General features: G+C 41.5%; 2 protein-coding genes across 3 annotated transcripts; one reads left to right on the forward strand and one right to left on the reverse strand.

Moving 5' to 3' along the window:
* Nucleotides 1–683: 683 nt before the first annotated feature.
* On the reverse strand, nt 684–17630 carry si:dkeyp-115e12.6 (centromere protein F). 2 transcript variants are annotated; one of them, XM_053879888.1, is made up of 18 exons: nt 17428–17630; nt 15705–15882; nt 14430–14626; nt 14114–14217; nt 13847–13905; nt 12828–13086; nt 11053–11240; nt 10121–10246; nt 9726–9854; nt 8411–8533; nt 7883–8018; nt 6014–7428; nt 5220–5918; nt 4612–4889; nt 4450–4534; nt 3477–4038; nt 3106–3230; nt 684–1619 (listed from the first exon to the last, which is right to left on the reverse strand). In XM_053879888.1, the coding sequence occupies exons 2-17, from the start codon at nt 15864–15866 to the stop codon at nt 3112–3114; spliced, it is 4641 nt and encodes a 1546-aa protein (XP_053735863.1). In that variant the 5' UTR covers nt 15867–15882; nt 17428–17630; the 3' UTR covers nt 684–1619; nt 3106–3111. The 2 variants fall into 2 exon arrangements, with proteins under 2 accessions (XP_053735863.1, XP_053735864.1); XM_053879889.1 differs by lacking the exon at nt 17428–17630 and adding an exon at nt 17321–17427.
* Nucleotides 17631–18866: 1236 nt separating this feature from the next.
* Nucleotides 18867–20693, forward strand: zgc:162144 (RD3 domain-containing protein). The gene is made up of 3 exons (XM_053879658.1): nt 18867–19013; nt 19479–19786; nt 20208–20693. Exons 2-3 carry the CDS (start codon nt 19479–19481, stop codon nt 20572–20574), a joined length of 675 nt encoding a protein of 224 aa, XP_053735633.1. The 5' UTR covers nt 18867–19013; the 3' UTR covers nt 20575–20693.
* The last annotated feature ends 113 nt before the right edge of the window (nt 20694–20806 follow it).

Genomic DNA, 20806 nt, shown 5'->3' on the forward strand with positions numbered 1-20806 from the left:
CTGATATCGTGTTTGGATTTCCACTTTCATTGTGGAAGTTAATAAGTTATGCTTTGACACACCTGGTTCAGGTGAGAGGTAATTCAGCCCCTTATAATACTTAAAACTGTTAACATGTTCCTATTTGGTTTTCACAATAATACTTTTCAGTTTTACTGAACAACATTCCCATCAATATTTTGTCAGTTTTCTGTGACCAGGGAAGGCGGACGGTGGACATGTCAGGCAAAGACTGTCAGCGGTGAAGATACTAGGGAAGAGAGGAGTGACTGGGAGAATGATCCAGACGGATCCAGAACCAGAAGATGGTGGGTCAGTGCGAGTGCTGTGTTGCAGCATTATCATGTAATGTGGAAGTCTTCATCCCACTCCACCCATGAGTAATACCATACCAACCTACTACTTCCTACAGAACTGGAGATCTTGAGAGCTGAATTGCTGTAGAACGTCTGGTTGTTACTGAAAAAGAGCAAGCAAACAGGTGGATCAAACGACAAATAAGCTAAGCTAAAAATAATGTTTCACTGAATCAGATAATGTTGCTTTAACACATCAGTTTCTGCATAAAACCTCATACTTAATACCAACTTTACTTTGGACATTATGATACCTCAATGAAATGCAGCACTCACCTCAGGGTCTGACTTGCCGAAGTGGTCACAATGAAGAGGCGGACAAGTGAGTTATAATGAAGCTTTTTTATTGTTGCAGTGAAAACAGAAACATTTACAGAAATGGCATCCTACAGAAGGCAACAGAGATGAGTCCAGGACACAAGCGATCCCAGAGATACAAAGGCAGCTGTGTGTGTGTGTGTGTGTCTAAAGCAACGACGGAGTTCAGATCAGCGCAGGTTCTAACAGAGGCGAGTCCATAAATGACAAGATAAAATGTAAAAAATAAAATAGTTCACTCCACGAATAGCTTTTTAAATAATTTAAGGTTGTTGAAGAGTCAGTACTTTCTACGCGAATCAGAAATAAAAAATACTCTTTGAGTGTGAGTGTAGAAGAACTGATTGATATTTAAGGAAGTGTTTGCTGTCTAAGACAGAGAAGTAAAGCAGCAGCAGCAGGAGGTCACAGTAAGCATCACCATACATGGAGCGGAAAGCAGTAGGTTAGACTGAGTCATACATACTCTCCCTTTTCTCTGCTACACACACTTGCCATGACACCAAGATCAACACACACGCGGCACTCCAATATGCAACTAACCTTTCACACGAAGGCTCACACTTTTTCATAAACACGTCCCAAGTGGGCATAAATAAGTCACATCAGGGTCCAAACAGAGAACATGTTGTTTACTGAAACCAGCTTGGTCATCGGAGCTCAAAAAGTGTCGACCATGAAAAGATTTGCGGAATCAGGAAGAAACGATTCATAGTCTGCGAGCTTAACATCAACACACGCTTTGGAAAAAGTGTCAGTTGAGTTCACAGCACTTAATAACACCTCAGAGACTTGGGTCGTGAGGAGAACCTGCCGGCACTGCTCAGCTGCAGGTGCGTGTGTTTAGTCAGTGCAGGGTGGGTTACCTGCTTCAACAGGACATTCTGCCGCTGCCGACCTGTCCATCATTCATCTAGAGGATCTTCATAGCAGCTGTGTTGAGACCTTAGCAACAGAAAGAATCAGAACCCCAAGTGAGTTTTCAAAACATTTTCCAGTCATTCACTGTAAAGATGTTAAATGGTATCGCCTCAAATGTCATCATGTCTGGCATCTTAAGAAGCTCATCTCTTATTTTCCCTCACTGACAAGCCTTGAAACTGACCATCCTCCCCCTAACCCTGGGAACACAGGCCTGGATCCGCAGTGGTCCAGCTGTTACCAAGCATTGATTCCTCCTCCACAGTTTGTCTTTCATTTTGGACACGTATTGAGTCCATTGATGCACCTAGATGCTCACAAGGGTTCAACAATATATGTTCAATGTATATTAAGCATATATTGAATATTTATTTATTTTACTCTCACTTGTCCATTGACATGACTGTATGTCTCCTTATGTTTTTTCAGTCGCTTCTGATATCCAAGTCTTTCAGTCCTCTAGAGTAGTCTCGAAGTTTTGTGTCAGATTTATTTATTTTTCATTTCCTGAGTCAAACACTCATCCACATAAGGGCTGTGAGCCTGTGCAGGTTTCTGTACCAACCAAACATGGAGCAACAGACTGACGGACAACCGTCTTCAGACACATGACTGGTTCAACTGTCGATGACTGATGGGTTGGAACAAAAAAAAAAGCACACCCATGTGACCCTGTTGGGATTCAGTTAGAGACCTTTGATTTAGAGAATTGTGGCAATAATAAAACTTGCCTGATGACGACTGATGCTCACATGGTCAATATAAGCACTTCAAACAATTCCACTTTGTTTGTAGCCGTGTTGTGCGTACTTGGCCTGAAGCTATAGATTATATTTCAACTGACAGGCAGAGAATCTAAAAGATGGCTGAAGCACATTTTCATACAGTGCTGTGACCAACAATCTACTTTTATGCAAAATAAATAAATGAATAAAATGGTCCCCAACAAGCTGCTACATCCAGATTCAAGTCATAAACACGTCATTCCTATAGTGTGAAACCTTCCACAGTGTTGATTTTGAAAAGCAAACCCTTTCAATCGGCACTTGAGTGAACAGGCGGAACGCCAACATTCATTCAGTCACATTACTTGGGTCCATCACTGGCACTGCAGGCGAAGCTCAACACAGATATTTATTTGTCTGCAGCATTGATTCCCTGTTGAACACAAACTTCGAAGTAAAACTTCTTCTCACTTTTGGAGAGAAGTCAAATAAAGACAGGGAACTGAAGATATAAGTGTTTTGGAGCCATCATAAGCAAGAAACCGGAGACTGAGAATAAAAAAAATCTGTTTACTGATGAAGACTATGCTCAGAAAAGAAGTAAACCTTGTCCAAACATCCACTCATAATCCTGCCAGGGGTGGTGTGTCGAATTAAAGAGAACAACCGAGTCATCCTGGAAACGGACTGGAGGCACTGAGGCCTGCGTGAACGATTGAATGACCTCACTGATGACGTGAACAGATCAATTTGACCTCAGATGTAACTGAACAAACACGCCTGACCTCGAGTCAGTCAGTCTCCTCTTCGTGCAGCGCTGTCTTTTGAGGAGCAGGTACCACAGCTGTCCCCAGTAAACCCCTCCTCACGATGTAGGGGCAGGATGGTCCACTTGGGATGTCTGCGAAACCTGAAGACAAGGACAGTATTATGTGAGGACCACCAGCAGCAGCTGCAGAGTTGTATTTCAAGAAGGTACAGTCACACACATCTGGAAAACCCCAGAAGAGATGGATCACTCTCACTGAAGCATGTCAGATGGCACAGGAAGCACACAGAAACACTCATGCACGTGCAAGATTTACCAAACGACATCCTCTAAATGCTAAAGCTGTTGAAATAAGGTGAGAACTGAGACGGAAGCTGGTAGATTTACCTTTCATGACGACCTCAGGCAGACCGTACGGCTCATATTCAGTGTCGTCAAAGGCTGCCGACAGCTGCGTCCTGTTTCGTCTTATCCTTTCAGCAAGTCTCACCGGGTCTGCTGGGATCGGGAAAGACCCGGAAAACAACATTTTATCTTCTGCACCCTCCACAGAGGGTGGGACTGGGGAGACAGCTGGGGACTCCACTGAATCTTCATCCACTTCCACAGTCTGAGTATGCACTGAGTGGAGCTCCAGAGCAGGTTCCTCTGTTTGACTGCAGACATCTCTCATGACAACCCTGTTGTCTCCATCTGACTTATTGCTGGGTTTCCCACCACAGCTTGTGTATGATTCTGCCTCCAAGTGTTCCATGTGACACTCGGCTGCTCTCGCTGCTACCTGACATCGACAGTTGACATTTTTGGGGTCAACTTTGATGATAAGTGGGAGACTTATTCTCTCTGAGGACATTTCTAATGGGTCAATGTGTTGCTTCTCATCTGGCAGCATTGGACCAACACCTGATGGTTGCAGGATATTTGATTCTTGGTTTTCTTTTTCAGATTCCTGAATGGAAGAAATGGAAAAAAAATTAGAAATTTGGTAAGGTCTAGATATTTTGGACTGAGTGAATTTGAAGGTTCCTCTTTTGAGTCAAAAAAATTCCAACAACTTCATCACAAAAATGTAATTTCTGGAAAAACTTTATTCACTCACTTATCTGAAAATTTTTACACGTTGCATGAAAAGAACAGCTCGAATTGAGATTTGTTATGAAATGTTTTATTATTTTGTGATTTTAATATACATTTTATACATAAAACCCAGCACTGTGTTTTGAAGTCAGGAGAGACCCGCAGGCCTGCAGCAAAAACATTTTTAGTTGTTTTATCTGATGGTCAACTAAACTAAGAGGGTATTCATAAAATATTAGATTTATTCGAAGCTCCAACTGCAAATTAAAAGAAAAATAGTTACCTTATCTTCATCAGTCATGTCACGGAGGATTTTCTCAGCTGAAGTTTTTGGTTGATAAATGTCAGATAGGGTGCTCTGCTGCACACTAGTGGGGAAAAGGCAAACTGTCATTCATTGAAAAAGAGTTAATAAAATTGTAAACAAATGCAGAGCTCAAGTTACCGTGACAAAAGTTTGCGACCCTGAAGTTTATTAGAGGAGCAGGAGAGTAGCAATTCGTCTTCTCTGATAATAGTCAGGTGACCTGGAGGATCCTCCAGAGGCCCAAGAGGATCTGGACGACCGTGGACTTGGATGTGGGTCTGTTCCTCATTTCCATTATTTGTGTGGAGCAGCAGTGGTGGGGCGGTTTGAGAGGCTAATCTCCAGACCAACAGCTCAGCTGCCTGCTGCTCTGCATCTTTACTGACAGCTGCAAGTTTATTTTGTAGTGCCACCACCTGGACAGACAGAGACACAAACAAAACCTTAGAAACTACAAAGGATACTTTTGACAAAGTTCAAAGCATCCAACAGACTTAAGGCCAACGTAGTTGTTAATGTTAATAAACACTAAGACAAAGACATTGCTACTATAAGAGTTACATCAACAGTGGAAATGTTGAATTATAAAAACAATCCACTTAACACTGTTTATATAGCATATATTTAATTCTCATATAACAGCAGGGCGCAAAGCACAAGCCTGATAGTTGTCATTTTCTCACTAAAATCGTTATCATTTTATCAAATAAGCAGAAATAAATTTTGACCCAATGAACAGTCACTACCTGCAGCTGCAGCTGAGATATCAAGTTTGGTTCTTCAACAACTACTCCAGCTACAGCCTGTGGATCCTGCTGGAGTGAGGTATTCTCAGTGACATTATCACGCACTCTTCCTTTGTTTGACAGGATCACATTAATGTTTTGGTCTTGTTCCGATGAGTTTTTGGTATCCAGGGTCTTCAAACTGGCGAGTGCATGTTTCAAGTGGTGATTCTCCTCTAGCCGACTGGTGAGTTGTTGGTCTAGACATGCTGCTGCTGCTGTTGCCGCTTTACCGGCATTAACCTCTTGTCTCACAGAAATATTTCCAAAAGGTTCAAGAGAGACTTGCAGCCGTGCCTCACCTGCACTGGTCATAGATACCTGTGGTTCCAGATCAAAGATTTGACCCGCTTTCTGACCTGCTTTGTTTTCTGAGGTACTTGCAACATTTGTGTTCAGGGCAGCATCTTTTTCTCCATTTGGTTGTTGTTCTAAGGATTCTGCTAACTTAACCTCAGAACTTCCTTCATCTGTCTTCTCTTTTTCTGTCTTCTCACTAAGTTCAGACTCCAGAGCATTAAGCCTTTTCCTACAGATCTGTAGTTCCTCTCCTTGGCTTTGGAGGGCGCTGTCTTTCACCTGAAGTTCAGCTAAGAGTCCAGTTATGTGTTGGCTCTGATTTTCAAACGCAGCAGTCAGCTGTTGGGTCTGACTTGTTACCTGACAGGAAATAAAAGACAAGCAGTGGTTACATTGTGAACACAAATTACCGGTTTTCACATTCAAGTTAGTTAGCTAAGAAGATATGTCTTTACCTGATTTTGCAGGGCTTTTAATTTGGCTTGGTACTTCTTTGCTCGCTCAGATTCACGGTTATATTCTTTTCGCAGCTGCTCCATCTCATCAAAGATGTCAGAGGAAGCAGAATCACATGTCTGCAAGTCTGACGGAGACTGTGTGCCATCGGATGATGCACTTTCACAGTAGCCTGAAGCATCTTCAGCCTCTGTTTCACCAGAGGACTCAAGCAAGGCTTCAGAACTGATCATTTTTTTCTGGATGAGACCTTCTGTTGTCTGGGAAACCAGTGAGTTTCGCAGATTAGCAGAGTTGCAGAAGACCCGGTGTTGTTCAGGTGATGGGAGGAGCTTGTTGTCAAAGTCCATGCAGTTGAGCTCATCACTGTGGAGCGTCAAGTAAGTCAGTGGGCCAGCGACTTTCTCCTTTTTCACGGTTACATCGCTCTGGCTGCTCTTCAGTCGCTCAAGCTCGGCCTGAAGTTCTGCCAGTTTCAAGTTTAGTTCACTCCCTTTCTCTTCATCTGTGTCTTTAGTTCGGCTGCGCTCCTGTTCTTCTCTCTCTTTTAGTTCTCGTTCTAATGCGAGCTGGACCTTCACCTCTGACAGCTGCTTCTTCAGCTGGATATTTAGTTGTACGATTTCACACTCCCGGTCTTCTTGTGCTTTTTTGGCGTTCTCTCCTGTTGGTTCCTTCTCATTATTCTCCTGCTCCACCACCATTCTCTTCATCTCTATTTCTAGATCAGTTACAGTCTTCTTCAACTTTTCTGTCTCTGCTCTCTCTCTCTCCAGCAGTGTCTTTAACTCCCTCTCCTGTTCCTCTTTCTCTACAGCACGGCTGGTGTTCTTTCGGCTGAGTTGTTTCAGTCTGGTTCTGGCTTCTGTTTCAGCCCGCCGTTGGGCTTCCAGATCTTCCAATCTCTTCTGGAGTTCTTCTCGCATGTCCTGGAGCTCAGAGCGCAACATTGCATTTTCCTTTTGGAGGCTGTCTGAGGACACTGCATCTGTTTCAGGTGGCATTTTTCCTTCTACCTCACAGCGTGATGCAGGAAAAGTCTCAGAAGATTTGGAATTACCTGGCTCACACGGCATCTTCCTTTCAGACATTTCACAATTTGCTTGATCCCTTTGACTTCTGAGTTGCTCAAAATGATTTCCTTTCTCAACATGTCGAAACTCTAAATTTGAGGAATTGTGTGAAATGTGTTCTGAGTCTATTCCTTCTCCTGGCTCTCTGTCAAAGGGATATGAAGTTGTAATTTCACTCTTCTGGTTCGCCAAATCCTCATCTTCTTTTTGCTTAGCTCGATTAGCGACATTCCTCTTAGCTTTGGGCTGAGGTTGATGAGAGGAGGGAGCTGGGAGTGAGAAGCTCTGTCCCGCTGAAGGATATATAACTTGCTGCTGGTTTGTAGAAAGTGCTTTTTCTTCTGTTAAAAAAAAGAACAGACCAGAATATTACAACTATACCAATACAATACCCATACAGTATGACAACAGGAGCCAGTGAAACTATACGTAAACATTGCACTGCAATTTCACCACCCTGTTTTTTTAGGAATTAAGAAAGTAAAATCTTCACCGGCAAATCAAATCTGAGAAAGAAATGAATGACAAAACAAAGGCACAACAAAATTGCTCAATTGAGAAAACAAGCAGATTATAACACTGATAAGACGTGCTGAAAGGTAGAATCAACTCCCACACTTACAGAAATCTCAGTTAAGTCCAGGTGAACATGTTAAACAAACCTTGGTCAGTAACTGCACTAAATGGATGATATAAGTGTAAGTAAAAAACAAATGACTTAAATTTGCACATGATCACAACCATTAAGGTTAAAGGCGCCTTTAAATACATTTGTACGTGTGTTTTATCTGACACCTTGCAGTTCTTTGAGTTGACGCAGTACATCTGCTCGCTGCTCAGTCAAACTCCTCCCCTCCTCTTCCAGAGACAGAATTTTCTTCCTGCTCTGCTCCAGACTCAGCGCCACACCCTCGGCCTCTCGCTGTGTTTCCTAACACACAGAGAAGGAAGAAAGTGGGATTTCAGAGCAGTGGCATGGAATACACAACAAAGAGTGAATTCCTACAAATCCATTTATTAAGAAAGGAACACCATTAAATGGCAGTGGCACATATATTATTAAAAACGTTCTGAGGGATAGGCCAGTCATGTGTGAGACCACCTCTCCATATGATAAATACTGTACTGTACGAGCCCAGCCCATTTACACCAGATGCCCTAAGCAGCATCATTTATTGATCAGAAAAATCTCGGACAGACAGTGCATGTTTAAAAATGTATAAACTTCCTTTTAAAACCATAGAACGCCTGACTGACACACCAGAAACGCATCACCTGATTGGTGCTGATGTGCCCAGTATAGACTTAAGCATGGGCACTAACCGTCAGTTTGGCCTGAGTCTGGGTTAATGATTTCTGGCTCTCCTGCAGCTGCCCTGCCGTCCACTTGAGTTTCTCTTTTGAAGTGTCCAGCTCCTTCTCCACTGCCTGTTTCTGCAGTGACAGCTGAAAGAAAGACCTGACTGAGAACTTGTCGACAAACGGGAAACGATCGCAAACATCACAACATAAAAGAAACAGAAGTCAAAATGAAAAAAATTAAAAATAAAATAAATCACTGAGAGTGGAGCATCTATTTTAATAGAAAGTTGCCAGCTTGAATAGAGTAAGTCAGAGGCGATGCATGCAATACCCATGCATCATACCCAGCTTCGGTCTGATCTCCTGGATGAAGTGGAAGGAACAAAAGTACTACATTTGTTTTATTCTGAGAGATTAGGGCTCTGCCTTTAAAATAAAAATCCAATAGAACAATTATGCTGTGTTATAATGTAACTGCCTTTAAGAAGGCAACTGAAAACTTGAAAATTGCATCCTCATTCACTTATTAGCACAATGCGAGCATAGAAAGGGCTGTATTGAAATGTACAGGGAACATGAATCGTCTATCAATACAATGACGATCCAATTATACATTAACTTATTTGTTAGTATGTTGTTACATCAGAGAAGACAGAAAATTGTGGGAACTGATTAAAACTTTAATTTAAAAACAAAAGAAAAAAGTCTCACTATGATCAGTTGATCTTGATTTTGTTTCGTACAAGGCTTTGCGTTTCGCTCCATAAGGTTTCACACAAGGCCATCGCTGAGCTCTACCCTCTTCCCAGAACACATGCCTTCACGCTTCTGGCACAGACTGTTAATAACACACAAGCTTGTTTCGCACTTCTACGAAAGATGCTTTCTGCACTGATATTACCTTTGGGGCTCAATCTTTCCGCTGGGGAGAGTGCAAGGTGGGAGGAAAGGAAGATAGGAGAGGGCACATCAGGTGAAGGAAAAAAACACACAAGGTGAAAGAGTGAAACTGAAAACAAGTGAATAGTTGGAGTAGCATGCAGACTGGGAAAGTGAGATAAGCTGATTTTTCCTGTGGGAAAAGAGATAAGAGGAACAAAGGAACAGTTGACAGTAGGTGAAATGTTTAAGTTCCAAAACAACATTGTGACCTAGACTACAAGATAAAATGAAACTTCAGCAAAGACGGTTATTCAAAACAATTGTTTGCCAGGTTAGCCCCCTCTGCTAAGCTGTCTTGAAATCCAACATTGGCTTGCTTTTATTATTATTATTTATCCTGGAAGCTAAATTCTGCAGCAAGATGCAGGAACAACTGGTTTGTGAGTGTGTCTACCTTGTCAGCTTGTGCCTGCAGGGAATTGTGTAGAGTCCGGGCCTGCTGCAGCTCCTGGTTCAGCTTGTTCACCTCCTGCTGATGTTGCCTCTCCAAACATTGTCTCTCCTTCTGGAGCTCCATCAAATCCTGCAGGCCAGACCAGACCAGTGAGAATCAATTTTCAAGAACCATGTTAACTATGATGTTTACTAACAGTAACACCAAATGGAGATTCATTTTAACATTGAAAAGCCCACCAAACTTGGATATCCTAACTGCTTGCAATTTTATAGCATTGAATATATTGACAAATAAATTAATTCCAAAGTAACTAACACTTCTGAGACAACCGATACTGGTTTAAGCTGACTCTCACAAACATCTTCAGCTACAGTTTCCTGTTTCCATCCCACCCTCTGATGCTGTTTCTCCTGCTCCTTGGAACGCTGCTGCTGTTGCAGTCGACTGCTCTCATAGTTCTGCCTCTGACACTTCAGCTCCTCTTGGAGCTGCTTTAGCCTCTGCTCAGCTCCTGATGCCTGCAACAATATAAAAAAATGGTGGTAATCATTCCAGGTAATCATTGCTGTTCACATCTAGTGTTTTCTTTTTTGGTGCTTTATGAATTACAGAATCAGAATCAGAATCAAATTTATTGCCATGGTCAGTGGGGAGCCCACTAACTAGGAAAGTGTTTTGGAATAACGTGCAGTCAAAAGGTAAATACATAATAATATATATATATATATATATATATTACAATTATTATTATTACAGTACAGCAGTAATAGAAAATCACATTACTTGTATTCTTCTCCATTTTTTTATTCAATTATGTAAATCACAAATTCAACCTAGCTTTTGCACCACCCTGCTAATATTCTAACAAGGAGAGAAAGGCTTAGTTACATTTCCTAGTTTTAATCAAATAACATTTGCCTACATTCAAACTTTTGAAGGAACATTCACTTGAATGACTTCAACTTGCTTAAACAGCTCAGTCTGCTGAGTAATCGAGATGTTGTGTGTGTGTGGGACAGCTATAAACAAGCCAGTTTCAACAAAGATTCAATTTAAGAAATGCTGATAAGTATTGCTTGTCACACAGGTTTAGGGTTTGGCCATAAGCATTCACCAAACAAACAAAACAAGAACAAGTATTAGCTGACACTCCCTGCTCCTGTAAATTAGATTTTAAAATTAAACAATGCTCAGAAGAAAATGAAACTAATTAAATATTCCAAATGGAGTTCATCTGAGTACTAAATTATAAATTGTGTCACCAAGAAAGACTAACTAACTTTCTCTTGTTAATGGCAGCAGGAGTCAAGGTCAATGTATTTACCCGCTCGCCCTCCTTGGCTATACGAGTGTGCGCCATGCTGAGCTCATCCCTGGCTCTCTGCAGGCTCACTTCTGTGGAGTCCATCTTCTTCTTGTTCTGCCCCAATTCATTCTGAATTGTCTTCAGCTTTTCGGTCTTCACACTGAGTTCTTTCTCCAGCTCAGAAACTCGAGTCTGAATTTCTGATACTGACGGATGAAGAAAAAGCTTTTAAAAATGTACAAATACAGAGAAAGACGTTTTCTTTTCATTGACTAACATTCTAAATATTTTTTTTGCAGTAAATGACAATTATAGAGACATTTACTTAAACTTACTAAAATTTCACAAAAAAAAACATAAAATGTTGCTGAGGCAAAGGCAATGAGATCCTAAAGCAGAGAAAGAACAATACCAATGGAAAAAATGTGTCAATATTTCAGTTAATTAACAAGTTGCTCTTCTGAACTTAAATGACCTTAGAGCTCTGACAAATCTATTTTCCATCAGTCCTCCCCTGTGCTCTGTTTGAACAGCTGTTACAATGTTTATGTCAATGGGCTGTTCCTGTACTCATGTTCAGCAGGCTGAACAAAAACACAGAACAATAATGATGAAAAACAGAAATGCTCATTGAGTTTTGCTCTGCTTAGAGCCTTGTGTCTTCATTAGAAAAATGTCCCTTGGAATTAAAATAACATCTCTGACCAAATTTGCTGTGTATCTGGCAATACTACTATCAACCTCAGTTATTCTCAAGCCGATAATATGGCACTGGTTCAAATCTAATCTTTCCTCTCAAAAAACAGTTCTACAGTCATCAACACACACAGAGAGTTATATCATCTAATTTAAAACACACCAACTCAGTGCACTGGAACATGAAGGCAGGCAGAGAGTTGACTCCGACTGAGACAGACATTTCAACACAACTGATTACGTAAGTGCTACGCAAGGTTATCGAGCGAACATGTAGGAGGGCCACATTGTTTCGGTTTATTGGCTGAAGAACGAAGAGCTCATGTGAAACACCTCACTGGCTGCACCACCATGAATGTATTCAACCCGCCCAGATGTCAAATATGAGTAATGTTTTAATGACGCTAGTACTTAACGCTGAGTAAATCTCAAGTTTAAAGCCAGCAGCAAAGGTTGTTATATACACATTCTTTTATTGCCATCTACAGTATATAGTCCGAGCTGGAAATCACTAGTAGGGAGTCAGAAAGAGACAGAAAGTTATCCGAAGCAGACACTGGTTTAAAACACAGAGGACAGCATCGTTAGAGAACTTGTGATCACTACAATTAAAATGCAGTCATCACAAACGAAGCACAGTAATCTCTCAGTAATACTAAAAATATCCTTGATTAAATGAACACTTCAATTCATGGGGCTTGCTCAATAACATCCAGAAATAGCTGGTGATTTTCATTAGCCCTGCTTTACCTCTGGAAGACCTATGTTTTCAGGGCAGTATTGTGACCTGAGCTTGACCTCCACAGAAGACAAAACATTACATCATTCTTTCTGTCTCTCATGGCAGTGACATTGTGCTTAGTTACATTGGGGCAGTTTTAAGAGAATTCACAAAACAGCTTCGGACACTTCACTCTTTAAATAAACCGACAACATAATTATGGCAAAGAAGGCACGCTCCCATGACATATAGTCTCACCAACATTGTGCTTCTTTGAATTCAACATTTTGTTCTTTGCAAAGATTTTTATGCATTTTAGATTATTAAATGTGGAAAAATAGAAAGCAGCGTAGTGACAACATCTAAAGTAACTTACTGTCCGTGTGTGCCCTGAAGTCCGTTTCCGGACCTCCATGATCCAGTGGGCTGTGACTGGTTGTGTTAGCGACAGGCGTCTTGGGAGATGATGCAGCAAGTCTCCTGGCTGGGGGCCTCGAGTCTTCACGTTCCCACGGAAATGCAGCCAAAGGAGTTGAGAAAGACTCTGAATGGTGAGATGCGTGGTGCTGCGGGGTGCTCTTGTTTTGTTGTCGCAGAGATGATGAAGCTGGGGCATCGGAGAAATGAAGCCGCTGCTGAATTGGCAAAGGATGAGATCAGTTTAAAATAAGAATGATAAATATATATCTATTTATGTATATTATAAGATGATTCACATAAAAAACTTTCTCAAACAACTATTTAATCATGTTCCTTTCTCAGGGTTGGCATTAACTCGAGTCAACATTTAGAACATTTGAAAGCCTTAATTTAAACTTGGACGTTTTTGGATAAAAAAAATTAAGTTTGTAAAGAAAAAAGCAAGACAAATGTCCTGTTCAAAAGGGTTACTGGAACTGAAAGTGCTTTATCTGCAAAATACAGAACTTATAATATAACTTGTAGTCATGGACAGCCACACATTTCATCCAGCCAAGTTATCGACATTTCACTTAATCTTTGTACAGCACATAACGCACTACCTTCAGTATCTTTGCAGTGAAGTGTCGCACCAGAGTGATGGATAGTGCAAAGGTCAATGAAACATTCCAAGACAAGATATACCACATAATTAATTCAGCCTGAAAAATAAATGCTCTTTTGGTCGCATGATTTAAAAAGTGTCTCAGCAAAGTAAGTTTGGAGAAACTCCCACCACTTCATGTTGACACAAGTCAGAACAATATTGGAAAGATAAGCCTAATACTGACATGATGAATATAAATAGAGATTCTGTTTTAATTTAAATGTTTTGTTTATTATTATAAATAAACAATGCTCTGTCTAGATTGTATTTAAAAGGCAAACAGCCATAACACAACTCATAGGAGACCAAAAACAGCTGCTGTTACTTACTCGGCTGTGAAGCATCCTGCTGGACCCTTCATCTCTCTGCCTCTCTGAAGTTTGACTCCCTGAAAAACAAAAACAAAGCATCCAGCCAGCGTTAAAACAGACCTACTATCAAGCACAAAGACGTGAAGTGAAGAATTTAAGCTGCAACAAGGCTTGTAAAAAAAAATACACTCTAGAGGAAACAAGGGGAAAAGGAACAAGGGCTCAGGAGATTTGTTTTTCCCCTTTTCTAAGAGAAGATTATGCATAAACCAGACTGTGCTGTACCATTTTGCTCCCAGGGTGAGCTTGTATTCCAGCATGGGGTTGAGAAGAGAGAGACATCTGCTACCCTGCTGCTGTTCTGCAGCTTCTCCAGCTCTGCCTCCAGCCTGACAAGTAGCAGCAGAGAAAGTGAGAAACAGACAGAACCACAAGATTCTTTGTTTACTAGCACGTCACCATCTACAAGTAGAACCTGTTCCATCACATCATCCAGCGTGTCAAGACATTTATGTAGTGATACGTAAAAATCAAAACAAACAGCGGGTAGCGGGAGCGAAATCTTGAAAACGACAGTGATAAGAAAATGTCGAGCACCAACCGTTTCACCTCCTGGGTGAGCTTGTTGTTGAGAGTGCGGGCGGATTCGAGTTGACCCTCCAAAGAGCATACTTGGGCCTGTTTGGTCTGAATCTCTTGAGAGAGTCGCTGGTTGTTGGTCAGTGTCACCTTTGCTTCCGACTGCACACTCTGGAGGTCTCTCCGAACACACTGAAGCTCTGTGCGTACCTCCTCGTACTGGACAGGCGCAAACGCGGTGACATGAGAATGAAAATTGGCAACTTGTAGACACAGAAAGACAAAATAATTTACACTAATTCTAATCCTCCTTTGCTTGAAATATTAGTGCAACATTTCGGGAAATATTTTTTGGGGCAAAACCCAAACAACTTCAGTCATTTTACAAAAAGAAAATTACACATAATAAGGATCATGGTCAGATAATCTTATATAACTCTAGGTTGCTGTTATGGCAACCATTTATTTTAAAAACTCGAAATGTTTAAGATGTGTCTTCTTTTTTTGTCTTTCAGCATTCTCCATCAAGGATTGCCAGAGCCAAGTCATTCAGCAACTTAACCCATCTTGTGCATCCTCCAGAGCCATGTGTATCCTCCTCATGTCCTCAACTATCACATCCATGAACTTCATTGTCTTCTTCATCTTCTGACTTTCCATTTCTCACATTTTTTGTCCAACATTCCCCATCTATCCTCTTTACCTGTACTACCTTTGTGTCTGCCCTCCCTAACTTTATCTCCAGAGCTTGTCCTTTCTCATCACCCCCAATGAAAACATGGACATCTTCAACACCAACACTTCTAATTTTGATTCTAGTCTTAGTGCACGACCTACTGTTCCTATACTAGCTACCACTCATCTGGCACAGAGTACCCCTAACAGTCGTCTCCAACCAGTCTAACCACTCTCCTCTTCACCGGCTTTAATCTTTCATTTACTCTGTAGTACAGGTGTTTATTGCCAGCAACCACTCTGAGGTAGATTCTACTCACAACGCATTTGGGATAACGTGTATTCTATTAATTGAATAATACACAATCCCAAAGGAAGTGCCAAAGAAAAAACACCAGTTTCACCAATTTCAAAACACCTTGTAGATGTGTGCAAATAAAGGTGTTGTTATTTTGGCCATGTAGAGGTCTAACAGTTTCATATTGCCATATAGAATTGAACTACGCTCATAGGACATCACCACCTGAGTGACGAAGAAATAACCATTGCAACCATTTCTTAGAAGCACTCAATTATCAAGTTAAAACAATGAGTTTGTAGCACAATTCAAAGACAGTGGTACCTTCACAGTCTGTTTCTCAAGGCTGATGTGGATATTGTCAAGCTGCAACTGTTTCTGCTTGTTCTCTCGAGACAGACGATCCTGGTGGATCTGCAGCTCCTTCACCTTTTGCAGGACCCGTCCGGTGAGCCCCACAGTCCAGTCCTCCTCCGCCCAACTCATCTTGCTGCATTTATGCCTAAAGGTTAAGGCAGGAGAATATAAGACATTCACTGGTGAACTCAGAAAATCCTTGAGTTCCTTCATCCATGTGAGTTCATGTCTGGATTGGAAGAGGAAGAACATTCTTGTTATGTAAACTGTGCCTAGCAATGAATCATGGGAGTTGTGACAGTGGACTGTTTCCATTCCAGATCTCTGTAAATACATTTGAATCATTGTCTCCTGGGTGAGTCCAGCCTGCATGTTTGGTTGTCACTGCCTCGTTCTCCCTCGAGTCATTTTGTTGTCAACGCCGGGAGACTGCTTCTCAAGTTAGACTGACAAGATACATCTTGTCAGTGTAGATTGCCATCCGGCCTCTCTTACCAAAATCTAGCATGTTAAAGAATGTACCGTCCCAAACAGATGCCACATCGGCAGAGAATTAATCAGACTTATAATTTAGTTATCAAAGAACATGGCGCCACAGGAAACTGCAAGAATGAAGATAAGCCTGATTGGAACTGAAAACCAGAAAACGAAATGTAGAAATGTATTCTGTAACTATAGAAGATGAGAATGTCAGCAAGACATGTAGAACGCTCGAAAACAAAAGCTTGTCTATTATATTTTTATACATGCTTCTTGGACTTCTGTACAACAATGTACAATCGGAATCAGAGAATCATTTTTAGATTTTCAGCTGGAAATGACATCCATCATTTATATGTTAGGCCAACATGGCAACATAATGAGTTCTGCAGAAATTACATCGCTTCATATATACATATGACATATATTTCAAGCTCCGTCATGATGTTTACAAAAATAATAACAAGAAGAATTTAAATATAAACTGGTCGTTGCTCAGTTTAACACCCTAAAGAGCTGGTTTATAATTGTCATTGTTATTAAATATTAATAGCAAAGTCGAATATTAAGACCCTTCCTGGTCTGATCACGGACACAATCTTTGGATCTGCACACAAACCATGATACAATATTGACAAGCTATATTGACTTCCTATTGCTATGCCACAATCGGTATCTGATTCCGAATTCTCCGTATGGAAGACTGCATCTACAGTGGAGGGGGCTATGTTGGGTGGTGTCATCAAATGCCATCATTCAGAAATTCAACGTCAACTTGGGTGTGTGTCTGTGTGAGGACATCTTGGACAGACTTCAATTCAAATGACAGTTACTAAGTATGCGAGATATACGAGTCGCAACCAAATAACCTGCACTGAGAGATACCAGTCACTATTCACACTTTCGTTTTACATCGTAAACTCAAGCCTGGTTACAAAAACGCAGACCATTATTTGGCTCCGAGAACCTTCCTGACAGTCGTGGGAAAAGGCTACACCGTCAGCTGTTCCCCAATCCACCGCATTTATTCTAATATACTTCGAATTACGAAGTTAACGCGCACGTGACAACCTGTTAACGAACAACATGGGACGTCAACTCACCAGCAGGCAGGTAAAGGAGGCTTTTCTAACGAAGAAACAGTGGAAAGCGAGTGTTTACGGGCGGTTCCTGGAGCTATAAGCTAATCCGACAACTGGAAGCTACTTACCATTCACTCTGGAGTCACAAAGGGCGCCAGCTGCCCGGGCTGTCCGCCAATCCCGAGCCCGCCACTGCTGCCGCAGCTGCTTTAGACAAGGGCCAACAGAGACGCTTTGAAACTATTGACCAAAAACGCGCGGTCTTTCCTAAAAAAATTACAGTTTTAATTGGCAACACAGATGCTGGGCGTCGGGAGCAGTTGAGAGTGACAAGCCGACAAAAACCAACAAGCAGCTTCAGCACGCGGCGGGGCGGGGTCAAGTGACGTTTCGCTGTGACGTCACATCAGGAATGTTTTGGGAGAAGCCCTCACGTCGGAGTGATCTACATCGCCATCTAGTGGATGAAGCGGGCTGCTAGAGAAGACGAAAACCACCGCGGATGACGCGATTATTTCGACAACAAATTTAAGACGGAGAATTTGGTGATCAAGTGAATTGTGAGTCTGAGGTGATGCCACCACGTAAGGTTGTCACATGCCCACCAAGACTAACAAGCTCCATAAATGCACGCGGAAGGTCATATTTAAGTCCTGGTTCACTCCCCCATATTCATTCAAGGTTCACGGTTGACAAATTGCATTCAAATCATCAGAAAATTTCCTTGGATTTGTCAAATGCTTATGGCTGATGCTGCAGTTTGACTGCATGGACTAGAATGAAAATAATAAATAGCTTAAAATAAGAATACTAATTTTAGTCTCCTAAATACAATCTTTTCTTTGTCTTCACTAATAAACAATATCTAATATAAAATGACTGAATTCCATCAACAATTAAAAAAAAATTTAGGCGTCCAAGTTAAAGTTATAGTGTCTTGTAGAATATTCGAATAAAGACTTCAAATGTACGGAAAGAATTAAGACCTTCACATGTAACAATACACAATCTGTGCTTGGCAGACTCACCTGCTGCAACAGAACATAATGTTCTGATTAGTTTAGATTAGTTAGAGTCACAAATGACACAACATACCATCATGGAGGTCTGGAAATGGACTTCAGGACACACACGGACAGTAAGTTACTTTAGATGTCGTCACTACACTGCTTTCTATTTTTTCACATTTAATAATATAAAAGGCATAAAAATCTTTGCAAAGAACAAATCAAAAGACTTTGGATTTGAGTGCTGAGCATTGTGGAAATGTGAAAACTTCCATGCAGTTTCCAACAAGGAACAGCTCCTTCTATGCTTCAGTTCACAAGTGTGACAGAGACTAGACTGGTTATTACGCAACACTTGCAGTAATGGATTTAGCATTGTTGTTATTGTTGCTCCTCCATCTATTGCTACATTTTATGACACATTGTTGAAGCGCGTGCACCAGATAAGCTCCCTTATCACATCTACACACAAAATAGCATGGACAAGAATGTCACGGATTAGGATCGTCTCCCATTAATACTGGATTACATATATTCTCAATCCCACAATGACGGACAGACTCCCTGCTGCTCGCACAGTACAACTACTGTCTGCCCTGGACCCTGCCAGGTAGCAAGGGTGACAGGTAGTTCTGCGTTGCTCATGGTTGTCTGTTCAAGTGCGTTTTAGAAAGACCGTCCATCATCTTCTCTCCATTTACGGAAAGGTAAGGCATTTAAAATTAGTTTTAAATTAATGATATATATGGAGTCAATACATTCCAACTGGAAATTCAGAAATAGTCCCAGAGATATGTTTTTGTCTTATTAATAAACATTTTTTAGATGTGGTGTGTGGTTATTTTAGCCATTTTGTATTTTTTGATTCGTTTGTGTGCGTTTAATCCATCAATAAAGTGAAGAAACTGGAGTCTCTGGTTGCAGTTTGCTTATAGTTGATGTATAAAAAGATGAATGTATAAAATTATTTGAAGTACAGCTTGTACCTATTAGTCCTCTGGGGATGAGGTTCCATCCTCCTCCTCAATGCTCAATATGGGACCCAAAGAAAATCTCGGGCACAGTCTAGACACGGAAACAATCAAAATTCTCATGTAAACATAATTTAGAATAGTAACACACTGTGGTGTTTGTTTAGTTGAATCGAATCAAAGTCTTCTGTCTGTTCACAGATGTTTCCTTGGTCTGCTGTTTTCACCCTGGAGCCTAAAGTGCCAGGTCAAAGGACAGCGGAGGAGTTAGTCACCAACACACTGATGCTGGAGCTGGGAGCGGTAGTCAAACGTACCGAACGCATTCGTCTGGAGAGAATGACCGAGGGCCAACGGCGTCGCCGCAGCTCCTCTTCCACCGCTGACTACAGCTGGCTGGCAAACGCTCCACAACCTCAACCCTACCAGCTAACGCCTAATGACCTCCTGGAACTGCAGGACCTCTGCGCCAAAATTCCTCCCGCGCTCTGCGGCCCTGTCATTGTCAGGTGAAGAAGAACAATCCAGAGATAAGATTGACACATGGGCGGAGGAGATGATCTCACGGAAGAGGATTAGGGCAGGCGAAGAAGAAAAAAAAAGTCAGAATTCTGACTTTAATCTCAGAATTCTCACTTAAAAATGGCCCTCATCCTCTTCTGTATAATCTAAACTGTGCCATTCTTAGTAAAATTAAACTCAAAATGTTGCTTAATAAGCAGCCTTTTCCGAAATAATTATGACTTGAATTAATGTGCAAACAAAATCAAGAGTCATGACAGTGTCTGAAGTTTTCTTTTCTATCAAATAAAGATGAGAAGAAGAATTTTTGTTGTTCTGAAAAAGGGTTGGAAGCTTATAAGGAAGTAGGAAGTTAAAAATGAGTAAATCTTAGTGGCCTGACATGTTTGTCATGTGATCCACCCACAGATTTCGGCGGCTGGTGTCACAGATGGAGCCTGACGTCCATGAAGTTCCTCGGCTCTTCCGCACAGTCCTGCGAGACTGCGTGGACGAGAGAGAAGCTGATCATGACGTGCAGACTGAAAACACCATCATTGAGAAGCAGCAGCGCAGCAAGAGTCTCTCCTTCATCACCTTCCGGAGCAAATTTGTCGGTGGTATTCTCTCCAGGGGCGGAGGGCTGAGAGGCTCCAGAGGGAATCTCCAGCAGCAGGTGGATTGGTCGGAGGAAGAAGGTGGAGAAGCAGAGGAAGACATCAGGGCCAGAGCGAGGAAGGGCAGAAGCAAGAGTATGCCAGAGATAACTCCTTATGAGCAAACCGCCCACGGGTGAGAGTCAAAATGGGGCGAGACTTTCAAAGTACACTTTTCGCTCCTCCAGAAAATATGGACTTGACCGAGCACAAATAGCTCTTGAATGTAAAAGCAAATAAATGACGATCATTAAATAAATGCAACAGCTTTGCATGAAAGTTATTTCGTGCTGTTTTTATGATGTAGTCAGATTCAGTCAAATTGAAATCTCCTGCAGCTGCTGAAGAAATGAGAATACAACCAGCTCTCAC

Source organism: Synchiropus splendidus, chromosome 11, assembly GCF_027744825.2.
Source record: "Synchiropus splendidus isolate RoL2022-P1 chromosome 11, RoL_Sspl_1.0, whole genome shotgun sequence".
NCBI lineage: Eukaryota > Metazoa > Chordata > Actinopteri > Syngnathiformes > Callionymidae > Synchiropus > Synchiropus splendidus.